Raw genomic sequence first — 17,252 nt, forward strand, 5'->3', positions numbered from 1 at the left:
AAGCTCTCCATCTTGTGAGAACTGTCATATTTTTAACCTTCCTAATTTAAGCACAAGTGTGTGCACAGGACACACTTACACACGTGCACTCCACCAAAGTCAATATCGTCACTCTGGAGAGCTGGGTTCAAAGAAATATAAAGGCTGACCAACAATTAAAGTAACAGCATCATTTGGGGCGGCACGGTGGCACAGTGGTTAGCACTGCTGCCTCACAGCGCCAGGGACCTGGGTTCAATTCCGGCCTTGGGTCACTGTCTGTGTGGAGTCTGCGTGTTCTCCCTGTGTCTGCGTGGGTTTCCTCCAGGTGCTCTGGTTTGCTCCCACAGTCCAAAGATGTGCAGATTAGATGGATTGGCCATGTTAAATTGCCACTTAGTGTCAGAGGAACTAGCTAGGGTAAATGCATGAGGTTATGGGGATAGGGCATGGGTGGGATTATGGTCGGTGCAGACTCGATGGGCCAAATGGCCTCCTTCTCACTGTAGGGATTCTATGATTCTAGGATCATTGCAAATCTCCGCCCAACAAACCGAGGGGACAGGAGAGGACTGAAGAAATTTCTAATCCTTGGACAGAAATTTGGAATGGTTGCCATTTCAAAATTCCGATCAAGTTTCAGCAAAACCAACTTGCTTCTTAGCTGCCATCTACTCAACTCTGCAAACTGGAGGATGTGATGTGAAATTTGTGATGCCTACCACGAATATCTGATGCAAAATGAAATAGTGGAGGCAAATGGCCTTAGATGCTTTGGAAAGGAAAGCAGATGAGTACATGAGAGAGAGGGGAATATAATGTTAGGTTGAAAGGCTGAGATGGAATGGGAGACTCTAGTGCAGCATTAACACCACTGCAGACTAGTTGGGCCGAATGGCCTGTTTCTCTGCTGTATATTCTATGTAACCTTTGGATGCAGATGATATTGGATCTTAGAAACTTACGCACAAGAAAACCATTGCTTTGAATAAGCAAATATACAACAGACTTCAGGTGCTGCGAAGAGGAATCCAATGGGCAGACTTTTAAGAAAATAAGGGTTTTCTGTATTTATGCTTGTGAATTATAATGAGCCTCCATTCTGTTCACAGAAATTAAGTCTACTTCTCTAGATCCATGAGACCTCCCAACATTTCAGGATAGGCAAAAACCTGTAGTAGTTGAGCTGGATTTTTTACTGGCAGCAGAGGTCCCCTCACTGGGTTGATAAGCAGAGGATGAACTTGTGTCGGTAGTCAGTGGGACCTGGGACTGCATTTCACTGACCATAGTCAGCTTGGTGGCTGCCTTCATTCTCTTTAAGGAAGCCAGCACACCCCTCAGAGTTGCTGGCCCAATCAGAGGACTGTCTGCTCAATAAGCTCACCAGTAGCAGCCACTGCTGAGGTGGCATCTGCAGGACGAGTACACATCAATGGAACTGTGCCCTCAAAAGTCAGTAAGTGGGGTCTGGGGGCTCCGGAGTTGTCAGGCTGGTGCTGACAAGGATGGGGTAGCATTGCAGAGGGTACATTGCTCACTACTGTTAGGGCAGCCATTGCAGTCCAGGGGGTCCACTCTGTTGGCCAAAGAGTGCACAAACAGGAGGCTCCTCCACCAGCGCCCACTGGGAGGCTGCCGGGGTTTCCCTGGAGTCTCCACATGCAGTGGAGGGCCCCTGCAATGCTGATAAATTGCCAACAGACGTGAGAGGAGGCCATTATTTGGCTACTTGAGTGGCTCGCTTGGGCTTCTGGTGACCAAGCTGTCAGCCATCTTTTCCACTGCTGGCCAGACGGCATGGAGGTGGGAAGTTGCCAGGCAGCCATCCACTGCCGCTCCACCTTGCCAGCTTTATGGTAGCACAGTGTTTAGCACTGCTGCCTCACAGCGCCAGACACCCGGGATCGAATCCCGGCTTGGATTGTTGTCAGTGTGGAGACTGCACGTTCTCCCTGTGTCTGCATAGATTTCCTCCGGGTGTTCTGGTTTCATAGAATCTACAGTGCAGGAGGAGGCCATTTGGCCCATCGAGCCTGCACCGACAACAATCCCACCCAGCTCCTGTCCTATCCCCGTAACCCCACATATTTACCCTTCTAATCCCCCTGACATTAAGGGGCAATTTATCCTGGCCAATCAACCTAACCCACACATTTTTGGACTGTTTCCTCCCACAGTCCGAAAGGTGAGCTGGTTGGATGCATTGGCCATGCTAAATTCTCCCTCAGTGTACCCGAATAGGTGCCGGAATGTGGCAACTAGGGAATCTCATTGCAGTGATAATGTAAGCCCACTTGTGATGCTAATAAATAAACTTTAAAACTTTAACCTTGCAGCCTGTCCTCAAAGGGCTGGTAAAATTAAGTCCGATGTCTGCCGCAAGTTTGACAGATGCTTCTAACAGATTTTGCGTCCCAATCTAGATATGTCAACTTTCTTCTAACCCCTGTAAAATAAGGCTGGACAGTAATTCTTTGAAAGGATCCTTTTTGAAAGGGGATAATTTTTTCAACGCATCTCTAATACATAGGGTGGAATTTTCCACCCATTCTGCCAGTGGGATCAACCAGTCCCTCCGAGTCAGCCCCCCGTGGTGGGTTTCCTGGCGTGAGGGCCAGTGAGTCACGCAAATGGCCATTGATTTCAGCAGAACCGAACGATCCAGGAACCACCACAGAAAGTTCGAGCATTCAAATATTTTGAGAAGGGAGTCAGGTTCAGTACCTTAATACTGACACAGTAAGAAAGAAGTCTCACAGCACCAGGTTAAAGTCCAACAGGGGGTTTGTTTGGAATCATGAGCTTTCGGAGCACTGTTCCTTCATCAGGTGAGACTTCGGTCTGAAAGCTCGTGATTCCAAATAAACCTGTTGGTCTTTAACCTGAGACTTCTTACCGTGCCCACCCCAGTCCAACGCTGGCATCTCCACATCAGTAATACTGACACTCAAAGGTCAAGGCCCACCGATGAATGATGGTCACGGTGTTGGCCACAGTGGTAAACCAGCAAACCACACCCAGCAAAGGATCAACACTCCCAGCCGAGCAGCAAGGAGGCGTGAGAGATGGCCACTGAACAGCCAGATTAACAACTTTCCCACATACCTCAAAGTAATTTTGAATTGCATTCCAAAATGCTTCATCGGCCACAATCTGCGTTTCACCATTCAAAAACGCCTGAAACCGTTCTTTAACCATCTGGAGCTGTTGTTTGTTCAGCTGTGAAAAAAGGAAGAGAACATTTATTAGCTTACTTGTCAACTTTTGCCAAAGAATTTTTCAAAGATGCCAATTTTTTTTTTAATCCAGCTAATAAGGATTTACTTCTTCTAAATCAATCTTTTGAGGTACAAATTGCTGTTGTAAAATTCTGATGCACTAGCCACCCAACCATGGAATATTCTATTTTACTTTCCATTCGTATTTCTCTTTTCTGAAGACACTCACTATGGTTAGCATGTGGTACCACTGCTGTTAGTCGCCCTCTGGCACCCCCCCCCAAATGGCCAACTGTTTATCCTCGGTTACTACGAGTTCACTATTCTTGTCCACACTACCGTCACAGATCTGTTCGGTCAGCCTCTAAGCCCTATGCCATGGAAGCTCCCTCTCAGTAGCCCTCTGATTTTCCACAGCCCCAATTCTCTGCTTTCAAACCGCCCAATAAAACACTTCCCTCTGGCCCTGCCTCTCTCCACCATCTTTTCTGATTCCCATTTCCCTTCCATTCCACTTCTTTCTCAAGTACTTTGAATGTAAAAGGAAACCGAGAACAAAAATGCTTTTGAGGGGTGGGGTGGAGTAGAGATAGGAAGGGCTGCAGAAATAAGTTCATTCACTTTGTTCTTCCTTGTACATAATCTAATTGCTCAATTTAAGAGTCTGTGCAGTCTTGATGGGCCGAATGGTGTCTTTCTGCACTGCAGGGATTCTATGGTTCTAACACTATAATTCAGGAGACACAGACTGAAATTAATTGATCTGAATATGGTCCATTTAAAAGCAGAAGCGATCCATCAAAAGAGATTTTTTAAAGTATGTTTAAACAAAAGGTAGAAAACTTTTAAACAGAATGTGCTTTAATAATTAATAAATTAGCATCGAGGCCAACCTGACCACAACATTCCGATAGCAATAAAACTGTGGGGTTTTATGAGAGATATATATACACATGTACAGCACTGGATTGGAGGATACTGATATTCAGTCACATTCGGAAGAGGAATATTCCTGGCAGATGCTGCTAAAAGGATTTTTTATTCAATGTATCCATAGTAAGCCAGTCGCTTGTTAACTACCAAACCAGAAACTCCAAGCTACATTATGCCGTGAGCCTAGACCCCAACTTTTACATTTGATTTTGGCATTGGTGAGCATAAGGTGTTTCATTCCACGTATGATTCAATTGACCCATTAGGAAGCTTTCATCAAAACAAACTTTATTTGAGAACACAGTTAGAATATAACAAAAAATTAGCATAACTTTTACCAATTAAAGTACTTAAACATGACAAAGTATAATTCTTAACAGCTAGCTATCTCTATTGTTCCAATGTAAAGCAATGCCCCATAGACATACACCTAAGTCTATACACAAAAACAAGAATGCTCACGTGGTAATAGATTTTCAGCCTTTAACACTTCTGGACAGAGATCCAGACAACAGTTTTCAGAGAAATATCCTCAGAACAGCAAAACTTCAGAGAAGTAGACCATGAGACCATAAAACATAGGAGCAGAATTAGGCCACTTGGCCCATCGAGTCTGCTCTGCCATTCAATCATGGCTGATATTTTTCTCATCCCCATTCTCCTGCCTTTTCCCCATAACCCCTGACCCCTTTATTAATTAAGAACCTATCTATCTCTGTCTTAAAGACACTCAATGACCTGGCCTCCACAGCCTTCTGCAGCAAAGAGTTCCACAGATTCACCACTCTCTGGCTGAAGAAATTCCTCCTCACCTGTGTTTTAAAGGATCGTTCCTTTAGCCTGAGGTTGTGCCCTCTGGTTCTAGTTTTTCCTACTAGTGGAAACATCCTCTCCAGGTCTACTCTATCCAGGCTTCGCAGTATCCTGCAAGTTTCAATAAGATCCCCCCTCATCCTTCTAAACTCCAACGAGTACTGACCCAGAGTCCTCAAACGTTCCTCATACAACAAGCTCTTCATTCCAGGAAGTAAGCTTAGTCTATGGCAACTCCAGTCTCCAGACCTCAGAGACAGAAAGGGATACCTCCCTCTCTGCAGCTTCCAACAAAAGCAACTCTCAGAGAAAGACCCACTCACATACAATTGAATCTCTGAGAAAGAAACTCATCTCCTGGCAAATTCCAGTCTCTAACTCTGGAGAGATGAAAAGAGGTTCACTCCTCTCTCTCCACTCAAAAGCAGCACCTAAAAGAAAAACTAAGCTTGAATTCTCTGTTTAAATCTAGCTTCACCCAGTCATATGACCATACCTGTCAATGATCCAAATCAAGTCCTACTTTGTAAAATCCCCAGGGAACACCAAGAACAGCAGAACAGCATTATTTCAGATTGAAACCAACATTCTAGCAATTAGAAACAATTATGCGACTGCGGGAACAATGCAAGATACCACTTGCAGACAGAATGGCACCGATAAAATGGAAGGGACTGCTAGAAACATCTAGCACAGAAACAAGACTAAAATACATTTCTTAAAGGCACAGTGTTGTCATACACTGAAATAGGTAATTTTGCTTGGTGAGTTGGCAGAAACAATAAACAATTGTCAAAAGCCATGCTGTTCAGACGTGATGACCATAGGTAATACCAGCAGTGAGTTTAAAGTCCTTTTATTCTTAGTAATTGCCCGGTGGATTAAGGCTAGGATGAACAATGTCACATTTCACTAGCCAAGAAATCTAGCTTTATATTTGACCAATATAGTTTTGCCAATCTACTAAAACAGAAGTTACCCTTCACATTTGGAGGACAGGTTCTGCAAAGTTTATGGGTAGAATATTTAGGAGGGCAAACCCTCATCCTGAGAGTCAGTGCGTAACGCACTCCCACCAACTCAGAAACCCACTATCATTTCACACTCAATTGAGACCCAATTGGCAGTGGGCGGAACATCTATCCGCCCTTGGAAGCAAGCCTCACCTTAGAGCTGTCGACCAATCAAATTGGCCGGCAGCTCTCCAACTCCTCCAGGCAAGCACTGCAGTGGCTAGAAGAGGTACTGCAGCACTGTTTGAAGCTAAATCCCGGGACCGTTCCCAAGGTAAGTCCTGGGGTGGGAATATTGGCGATGCCCTGGGGAGTCAGAAGGCAGGAGGTGGCGATCACAGCATGATGGGATGTGCCAAGAGGGTTGAAAGCGCAAGAGCTCCCAGATCCTGAAGGGGAGGATGCCCTAAATCTGAAGGGGCCTTTTGATTGAGATGCCCATCCCTTCCTGTCCAAAGTGGTGAAGAGTTGGAAAACGGATTGCCCACTAGTCCATTTTGTCCTTGTGATTACCTAAGCATTGCATAGGCAGTGTGATTTGCGAGTCAATAGGGGAGATAATTCATTCAATTGGCTTATTAACTGTTGGCGAATATGCTATTGATCAAAATATTGCGCAAGTGCGGGATGATGCACTCATCACCGCGCCCAATGTCATCATGTGCTATTTTATGCATTTCTGGGTCAGGCACATGCCCACCTGGGACATGCAAAATTCTGCCCTAGATTGCCAGGGCAAATATTTGCTCAAAATTATACTCCTGAAACTTGGAAAACATCTTGCAAATAAAGTTCCATATTAAGTTCCATAGGTTTACTAGGCTGTTTCCAGGGATGGCGGGACTGATGTATGAGGAGAGATTGACTAGGTTAGGAGTTCAGAACAATTAGGGGGAATCTCAGAGATTTATAAAATTCTAACAGGACTAGACAGGGTAGATGCAGGGAGGATGTTCCCGATGGTGGGGGAGTCCAGAACCAGGGGTCACAGTCTGAGGATTCAGGGTAGACCATTTAGGATGGAGGTAAGGAGACATTTCTTCACCCAAAGAGTGGTGAGCCTGTGGAATTCATTACCACAGGAAGTAGTTGATGCCAAAACATTGAATGTATTCAAGCGGTGGTTGGATATAACACTTGGGCAAATGAGACCAAAAGGTTATGAGGAAAAAGCAGGATTAGGCTATTGAGTTGGATGATCAGCCATGAATGTAATAAATGGCAGAGCAGGCTCATACGGCCAAATGGCCTCTTCCTGCTCCTTTCTTCTATGTTTCTATGTTAACCTCTGCATTTGTGTGGTGGACTTGCTCATGCTTCTGTGCAGCCAAATGTATGAGGAAAATTTGAATTTAAATTTGTTCTCCTTTGCAAACTTTATCACATTTGAGTTCATTTTAAGAACAGTTAAATGCATCAATAGCAAGAATACTAGGTGCTGAATTCAATGAAATGACTGACATTCAGTCATGATTAAAATCAAGCTTCAATTAAAACTACGAAAGAGGATTAAACTATGAGAAGCAACAGGGCCAGTTATTTTGTGGAGCTGCAATCATACTTCAGTGCTACACAATCCATCATTAGCTCCAAATCTCCTCATTCTCTCATCTCTTCGATTGTCTGGCAATTAAACCCATTTTGTTTTAAAATAAGTTTTTTTTGGTGTTATTAACATTCAATCTTGAGGATTTATTTCAGAAAAGAAAAAAATCAAAGCACTTTGTAAATTAATGGCTTCTTAAGGATGTTCACCTAATTGTGATTTTTATCATATCGCAGATGGTGATTACCCACCGCCATGTTCCAACTTTCATCCCAGTGGCAATGCTGGACCACCCAAACACAACCTGAACATCTCAAACGGTACAAACTGCAGGGAAAGTTTTTTTAAAACTCCTCTAAACAGGATCACTTTGAACGTATTAAGCCCTGCAAAGAACTGAACTTGATTGGGAACGGACAGCCTTTCCAAAATAAACTTGTGGAAATATGAAACTGAAACTAAAACCTGCTATCAGGTAGAAACAGAGATAGTACGGACAACAGACAGTTATTGACGTTTTAACAGGCCCAGAGAACTGTCCAAATTAGGTGAGATGACGCCCCACAACGTTTGGCTACAATTCTTGATCTGGAAGAGCCTTCATGAGATGGAAAATTAAAGAAGAAAGTGATGGCTGGGTATTGTGATTTTCAAAGAAACTTCAAAACAATGGTAGAACCTGTCAAAATAGGAGCCCAGACCTATCCGTGTAAATCGCTGTGGCAACTGGCAAGAGACTGACATTGCAGTCGTGGGGACAAACCTGATCAAGTGTCAAAGAACATAGAATCCCTACAGTGCAGAAAGAGGCCACTCAGCCCATCGAATCTGCACCGACTCTGACAGTGCATCCCACCCATGCCCCTTCCTATAACTCCACGTATTCACCCCGCTAATTATCTAATCTACGCATCTAGGGAAACTAAGGGTCAATTTAGCATGCCAGTCCACCTAGCCTGCACATCTTTGGACTGTGGGAGGAAACCGGAGTATCCGGAGGAAATCCGCACAGACACGGTAACACAGTGGTTAGCACTGCAGCTTCACAGCTCCAGGGTCCCGGGTTCGATTCCCGGCTCGGGTCACTGTCTGTGTGGCGTTTGCACATTCTCCTCGTGTCTGCGTGGGTTTCCTCCGGGTGCTCCGGTTTCCTCCCACAGTCCAAAGATGTGTGGGTTAGGTTGATTGGCCAGGTTAAAAATTGCCCCTTAGAGTCCTGAGATGCGTAGGTTAGAGGGATTAGCGGGTAAAATATGTGGGGGGAGGGCCTGGGTGGGATTGTGGTCAGTGCAGACTCGATGGGCCGAATGGCCTCCTTCTGCACTGTAGGGATTCTATGACACAGAGAGAATGTGCAGACTCTGCACAGTCACCCAAGGCCAGAATTGAGCTCTGGACCCTGGCGCTGTGAGGCAGCAATGCTAACACCCCACTGTGCCACCATGTCAAAAGGAGAATGGATGCAATCAACAGAAACTGGCCACTTCAGATAATTGCCTGACTAAATTTGCCAGATACATATTTGGGTATTGCAATACCAGATAGTTTTGAAGTTTTTATTTGAGGCATAGAGTAATATTTTCTTCTCTCCTGTTTCTCAATCTGTTAAATCCATAACTGTTTTCTGTAATCATTTTAAATAAACTATAACTCCATTAAGTTGACAATCCTTTTTGACTTTTTTTTTATTCATCAATTTGTTCTCATGTATTTCCCCAGACAAAATAAACAAGGCCTGCCAGTGTGATGGTTCACTGACCATATTCCCAATATCGGCTATTTTGGCTGTAGCAGGTCCACAGTCTGGCAATTCTATACAACCCAAGAGGTTGACAGGCAATTAGGCTCATTAACAGTGATATTAATCAGAAATGCTTGAGACCGACCGGGATTTTCTCATTGACCTCACAATGGAATGGGGAGGGGGGAGTGGGGGAATGCAGTTTAGCTGCTGGGAGATAGGTACCCAGAACTTGGCTGGTTTACAGGCCTTCTAATTTGTCTGTGTGATGGTACAGCCAAACCAGGCCTGAAAGAAGGATTTATTTCCCCCAGCCCAACACATGGTGACCTGGTTACTTTCTCAATTTTCCTTAATTACAATTTTATAAAAGTTGCTGAGACTTCCAGTTGAAGTGCCCTCTCAGTTAGATACTGCGTACTGCAGTTGGATGCTCCTCTGAAGCAGAAAAGCCTCCGATTGGCCCTCCAGCTTCTAGATCCTGTCCAATACCCCTAATTGGGTGCCATGCCAATTAGGGGAGCATCCTGGCTCCTGTTTCCTTTCCCCAGTGCAAAATTTGAGAGAAAAAGAATGATACAATTTACACATACACGTGCTATTTTGACAATTTGCTCTGTCCTGTATTCAGTTTAAGATATTGTGGAATTAATTACTGAGATTAATGGATTGAAGTGTGTAACCAGGCTTTTATCATGACAAAGGTGAAATTCTGCCTATTGTGACAGTACCATGGTGATCTTACTGGACTAGAAATTCAGACGATGAAAATGTTCCAGAAACACAAGTTCAAACCCGACTTTGACTCCAGACCACATGAACTCTTATGGCATCAAGTCAAACATGAGCAAAGAAACCCACTCCACTCCCTCAGGACTCAAGTCAGAGCAGCATGGTGGCACATTGGTTAGCACTGCTGCCTCACAACACCAGCAACTGTCTGTGTTGGAGTTTCTCCCCATGTGTGGGCACGTTCCTCAGGGTGCTCCAGTTTCTTCAAACAGTCCAAAGATACACAGGTTGACTGGATTGGCCATGCTAAATTGCCTTTTAGTGTGCAAAGATGTGTAGGTTAGGGGGATTAACCAAGGTAAATGTGTGGGGTTATTGGAATAGGGTGGAGGGGACGGCCTGGGTGGGATGCTCTTTCGGAAAGTCACTCCAGACTCAATGGGCCAGATGGCCTCTTTCTGCATTGTTGGGATTCTATGGTTCTATTCCTCCATGTTTAACACCATTTGGAAGAAGCACTGATGGTAGTAAGGACACATATTGTACTGTGGCTGGCGATTCCAATGTCCATTATCAAGATGGGCTTGGAAGTACTGCAAATGACCAAGCTGACTGAGTCCCGAGGACATATCCATCCAACCAGGCCTTTGACAAGTAGTCAGAGAACCAACAAGAAGGAAAACCTACATCTCGTCCTCAACAATCTACCTTTTGCAGCTATATTTGTCCATGGATGTATGAGTAGGAGTGGTTACTACACTCAGAACAGAACTTGCAACATAGGCATCCATGAAGCTTTGTGGGCCATCAGTAGCAGAATTGTATTCAACCACAATCTGTTTCATGGTAGAGCATTTCTCTCACTTTGCCATTACTATTAAGCCACAGAATCTCCCCTGATTCAATGAAGAGTGCAGGAGTGTATACTAGGCAAACCTAAAAATGAGGTCCAATTTAATGAACCTACATTACAGGATGATATGCATGTTAAGCAGTGGAAGCAGCATGCAATAGACACAGTTAAGCAATTCCACAACCAATGGATCAGATTAAAGGTCTGCAGTCCTAACACATCCTGTCATGAATAATGTTGAAAAATTAAACAACTTAGCAGAGGAGGGGGGCTTCACAAACATCCCATCCTCAATTATGGAGAAGGTCACATGTCAGTACAAAAGACAAACAAATATTTTTAACCAATTTCAGGCAGAGTGCTGAGTGGATGATTCATCTCAGCCTCCGCCTGATGTCCTCAGTGTCACAGGTGCCAATCTTCAGCCAATTCAATTCACTTCACAGAATATCAGGAAATGACTGATGGCACAGGATTCGGCAAAGACCAGGAGTCCTGACGATATCTCGGCTGCGGTACTAACTAAGGACTTGAGCTCTAGAACCAGTCATGCCTTTGGCCAAACTCTTCCAGTATAGCTCCAGCACTGGTAGGTATCTACCCAACAATGTGGAAAATTACCCAGCAATGCCCTGTCCACAAAAAGCAGGATCAATCCAATCCAGCCAAATACCACCCCAGCAGTCTACTCTCAATCATCAGCAAAGTGATGGAAGGTGACATTGACAGTGTTTTCAAATGGCATTTACACAGCAACAACCTGCTCATCAATGCTCAATCTGGGTTCTTCCAGAGACACTCAGATCCATGCCTCATCACAGTCTCGGTCCAAATATGCACAAAGGAATCAAGTTCCAGAGATGAGCTGAGTTATGTGATTGCTCTTGACATCAAGGCAGCATTGAACTGCCTGTAGCACAAGGAGCCCTAATAAAATTAAATTCAATAGGAATCAAGGGAAAACTCGCTACTGGTTTGAGTCATACCCTGGCACAAAGAAAGATGGAAAATGGTTGCGCTTGTTCAAAGCCCATCATCTCAGCCCCAAGATATCATTGTTTGGAGTTCTTCAAGTAATATCCTAGGCCCAACTATCTTTAACTGCTTCTTTATTGGTCTTCCCTCCAAAACAAAGTTAGAACCAGGGGCGTTCATGATGAATGTACTGAACAGTGTGCAATCATGACTCCTCAGATACTGGAGTAAACCCTGCCAAGGTCAACGAGACCTGGACAAGATTCAGACATGGGTTAGTTTCGTGCCACACAAGTGCCAGGCAAATAGATTTATGCCACACAAGTGCCAGGCAATGACCATCTCCAACAAGAGAGAATCTAATCATCGCCCCTTGATGCTCAACAGTATTATCATTACTAAATCTCCCACCATCAACATCCTGGGGGTTATCATTGACCAAAAAATTAACTAGACCAGCCACACAAATAATATGCCTGCAAGAGCAAGATTCGAAATTCTGAGACTCACTTCCTGGCTCTCCAAAGTCTGTTTATCATCTATTTTATTTCACAAGTCAGGAGTGCAATGGAATACTCGCCACTTGCCTGGGTGAGTGCAGCTCCAACAATACTCCAGAAGTTCAATACCATCCAGGACAAATCAACACACTTAACTGGTACTCTATTCACCACAATAAACATTCATTCCTTCCACCGCTGGTACGCAATGGCAGTAATGTTTACTATCTACAAGATGCACTGCAGCAATTCACCAAGCCTCCTTTGATGGCACTTTCCAAACCCACGACGTTTACATCGAGGGGGACAAGGGCAGCAAACATATCTGCATGTTCTCCTTGAAGTCACACACCATCTTGACTTGGAACTATATTTCAATGTCAAAAGCCTGGAACTTCCTTCTGAACAGCATCAAGGGGTTTACCTCCACCATATTGTCCAAAGATGTGCGGGTTAGGTTGATTGGCTAGGTTAAAATTGCCCCTTAGAGTCCTGAGATGCGTAGGTTAAGTGGGATTAGCAGGTAAATATGTGGGGGTAGGGCCTGGGTGGGATTGTGGTCGGTGCAGACTCAATGGGCCGAATGGCCTCCTCCTGCACTGTAGGGTTTCTATGATTCTATGATTTCTATGATATGGATTGTTACAATTCAAGAAGGTGGATTGTTACCACGACCTTCTCAAAGGCAATTAGGAATGGGCAACAAGTGCGAACGCATGAAATAGGGTCAGAAGTAGGTCATTTGGCCCCTCAAACCTGATCCATAACTCAATAAGATCATGGCTGATCGAATTGAGTTTCAAATTCCACATCGATCCCCAATTTGATTCCCTTGCCTGACAAGAATCTATCTACCACTGCCTTAAGAATGTTCAGTGGCCCCACCCCCAGCCTCTCCTCAAAGTGCTGGAAGGGCGACTCCTAATTTTAAAACAGTGCCTCCTAGTTCTGGACTCACCACAAGAGGAAACATCCTTTCCACATCCACCTTGTTAGTACTGTTCAGAATCGCATAGACTTCAGTCGAGTCCCCCCCTCCCTCATCTAAACTCCGGTGGAAACAAGCCCAATTTGTCTAGCCTTTCTTCATAAGACAACCTGTTCATTCCAGGTATCAATCTAGTAAACCTCCTCTGAACAGCCATCAATGCATTTACATCCTTCTTGAATAAGGAGACCAAAACTGCACACAGTATTTGAGATATGGGGTGGGATTTTCTGGCCTTTTCCACTGGTGGGATCTCCACTAAAAGCAACATGCTCTGACAAGTTTCCAGGCAACAGGGGAGACAAGCAATGCAAATCACCATAGACATCAGCGGGATCAGAAGATCCTGCCACCGCCCAAAGGCGAACCATCTCTGCTGCTGGGAAACTTCCTGGCAGTGGTCTCACCAGTGCCCCGTAGAATTGAACCTGCCAACAATGCTCACATCCTATTAATCAAAAATTGTTCTGGACATGAGGTTATAGAGAAAATAGACTGTCGAGTGACTGGAGATGATATTATTGTGAAAGTTGATTCAGTAGATAGTAATATTGAATTGGGACATTTGAGGGGACTCTGTTTAATCATCTTGGCTGTACTGGAGTGCGATAGCCCTCAGCAAATTGACAGAACCCTTTGATCTTGTGATTGGCTCCAATCAAAACAAAATGACCAAGGGTGAGTGGGGGGAGAACTGTACGATTAAAGGATCTTACAGCGATCTCCATGACAACAATCTAGAGACATCTTATAGTTGGATTGTAGAATTGTTTCCAGGAGTGTTGAGTGTCAATAGTTATGTTACTAATGAGTTTTTCTGTTATAATGGATTTATAATTTGCGAGGATAAAAGCGAGCTTTTTTTGCCAGTTTTAACAGTGCCGAGACTGGATTGAGGTGAAATATAAATTAGTTCTTTCTTCTTTGGCAAAGCTTTTTTTAAAAGTTTATTTGAAAGCAAAGAGAAGCTGTATATTACTGACACTGACTGATGATGTTGCATCCTTCCCTTCACCACAATGTCAGAAATGGAGTGGTCATATCTGATTGCACAATGTTCAACACCTTTCGCTGCTCCTCAGGTACAAAGCAGTCCATGCCCATATGCAGCAAGACCGGCACAACATTCAGGCTTGGGCTGATAAGTTGCAAAGAACATTCGTGCTACACAAGTGACATTCGTGCTACGCAATAACCAACTCCAATGCAAGAGAAGCCATCCATCTAACCCTCCACATTCAATGACATTGCCATAGCTGAATCCCCCTTTATCAACATCTTACAGGTTACCATTGACCAGAAACTGGACTGGACCAGCCATACAAACTGTGGCTACAAGAGCAGGTCAGAGACTGGGAATTCTGCAGAGAGTAACCCACCTCCTGACTTCCCCAAAGCCAGTCCACCATCTAGAATGCACAAGTCAGGAGTGTCATGGAATGCTCTCCACTTGCCTGGATCAGTGCAGCTCCAACAACACTCCAAAAGCTCAACACCATCTAGGACAAAGCGGTTCACTTTATTGGCACCCATCCACCATCTTCAACATTCACTCCCCTTACATCCATTGTGCAGTAGCTGTGTGTACCAGCCACAGGATTTCTCTGCAGCGACTCACCAAGGCTCCTTGGGCAGCAGCTTCTACCACTTTAAAAGGAAAAAGGCAGCAGACGCATGCAACAACACCACCTGCAAGTTCCACTTCATGGCATACACTATCTTGACTTGGAAATGTATCATTCCTTCATTGTCGCTGGCTTAAACTCCAGCAGCTCCCTTTCTAACAGCACAGTGGCTGTACCTACATCACATGGACCGCAGCAGCTTATGAAGGCAGCTCACCACTACCTTAAGGGCAATTAGAGATTGCAACAAATGCTGGCCTTGCCAACCATGTGCACATCCCATGAAAAAATGAAATTAATTAATTGATAGCTTTCCTGTAAAGATGTGTCGGTGTGTATAGTGAGCAAAAAATGTATTTTACAGTCTGACCACTATCTGAAACAATTGGAACCAAGCAGGAGATTAACAAATTCCTCCAGACACCCAACAATCCTTTGGTAGGATACACTGAAAGCAGGGAAATTTTGATTTGATTTATTACATCATGTATTAGTACAGTGAAAAGTATTGTTTCTTGCGCACTATACAGACAAAGCATACCATACATAGAGCAGGAAAGGAGAGAGTGCGGAATGTAATGTTACAGTCATAGCTAGGGTATAGAGAAAGATCAACTTAATGCGAGGTAGGTCTATTCAAAAGTCTGACAGCAGCAGGGAAGAAGCTGTTCTTGAGTCGATTGGTACGTGACCTCAGACTTTTGTATCTTTTTCTCGAAGGAAGAAGGTGGAAGAGAGAATGTCCGGGAGATGTCAGTGTCACTGGCCAATATTTATTGCCTATCCCTAATTATACTTGAGGTGGTGGTGATGAGCACTGTATGACCATAAGAAATAGGAACGAATAGGCCACTCAGCCCTTTGAGCCTGCTCCACCATGAAGAAGATCATTGCTGATCTAACAATAAGTACGTCCACTTTCTTGCCTCATCTCTGTCACCCTTAATTCCCCTATTGATCAAACACCTATCTAAACCTTGTAAATGTTCAAGGACTCAACCCGGCCTCCACAGCTTCCTGGGGTAAAGAGTTCCAAAGATTCACCACTCTCGAGAAGAAATTCTTCTTCAAATCTGTCTTAAATGAGCACCCCCTTATTCTGCGATTATACCCTCTGGTCCTACACTCTCCCATGAGTGGATTCATCCGCCCAACATTTAACTTGAGTAACCGCTCACAAATCAAATGTTTCAATCCTTTCACCTCGCATTCTTCTGAACTCCAAGGAGTACAGACCCAACCTATTTAATCTTTCCTCATATGGCAGTCCCTCCATTCCAGAATCTTGATCCACAGATGATAAAGGAGCAGCAATATATTTCCTGGTCAGTAGGCAAGGACAACTGATCTTGTCCTTCTTGGTTGCAGCTTTGTGGGGGTGCTGTTGAAACAACATTGGCAAATTGCTGCACAATAATGGTGGAGGGAGTGGATGTTTGGGTTAGTGGATGGGGTGCTGATCCAGCGGGGTTTATTTCCTCCTGAATGATGAGGACAGCACAGTGATTAGCACTGCTACCTCTCAGCACCAGAGACCCGGGTTCAATTCTGGCCTCGGGTGAGTGTGTGGAGTTTGCACATTCTCACCATGCCTGCGTAGGTTTCTTCTCAGTCCAAAGATGTGTAAGGTTAGGTGGATTGGCCATTGTAAATGAGCACGGTTACAGGGATAAGGCAGGGGAGAGGGCCTGGGCAACATACTTTGTCTGAGAGTTGGTGCAGACTCAATGGGCTGAATGGGCTCCTTCTGCATTGTAGGGGTTCTCTGTCGTGCTTCTTGACTGTTGTTGTAGCTTCACTCTTCCAAAGTGGAGACCATTCCATCCCACTCCCTGTGGAATGGCTTTGAGGAGACGGGTGATCAGTAATTTGCCACAGAAAAACCAGTCTGACCTGCCACTGACAAAGGAATGGCATAAGTTAAGTATTCGTTATCATTAACCTTGCTCTCTGGGCTAAGTATTTGATTGTTTGTTTGTCTCTCGAAAATTTTGCAAAGCCCATTGAACATCTGACCTGTACTCTGAGCCAGACAGATGGTAATCCAATTCCATTATCATCCCACTTCACAGCACATGGTGAACTCACCAAAAGACATTGGAAAGCTGCTTGGACTCCCAATACTTCGATTTATTATTGTCACATGTATTAGCACACAGTGAAAAGTATTGTTTCTTGCACGCTATACAGACAAAGCATAACGTTCATAGAGAAGGAAAGGTGAGAGTGCAGAATGTAGTGTTACAGTCATAGCTAGGGTGTAGAGAAAAATCAACAATGCGAGGTAGGTCCATTCAAAAGTCTGATGGCAGCAGGGAAGAAGCTGTTCTCGA

General features: G+C 44.4%; 1 protein-coding gene across 2 annotated transcripts in view; it reads right to left on the minus strand.

Moving 5' to 3' along the window:
* Positions 1-17,252, minus strand: part of cadps2 (Ca++-dependent secretion activator 2) — a 660,384-nt gene that overhangs the window by 481,291 nt on the left and 161,841 nt on the right. For both annotated transcript variants that reach the window (XM_078220144.1, XM_078220143.1), the window contains exon 2: positions 3,088-3,201. In XM_078220144.1, the coding sequence (XP_078076270.1) occupies positions 3,088-3,201 (114 nt within the window). The remainder of the gene's footprint in view (positions 1-3,087; positions 3,202-17,252) is intronic.

This window comes from Mustelus asterias, chromosome 9 (genome assembly GCF_964213995.1).
Source record: "Mustelus asterias chromosome 9, sMusAst1.hap1.1, whole genome shotgun sequence".
Classification (NCBI taxonomy): Eukaryota; Metazoa; Chordata; class Chondrichthyes; order Carcharhiniformes; family Triakidae; genus Mustelus; species Mustelus asterias.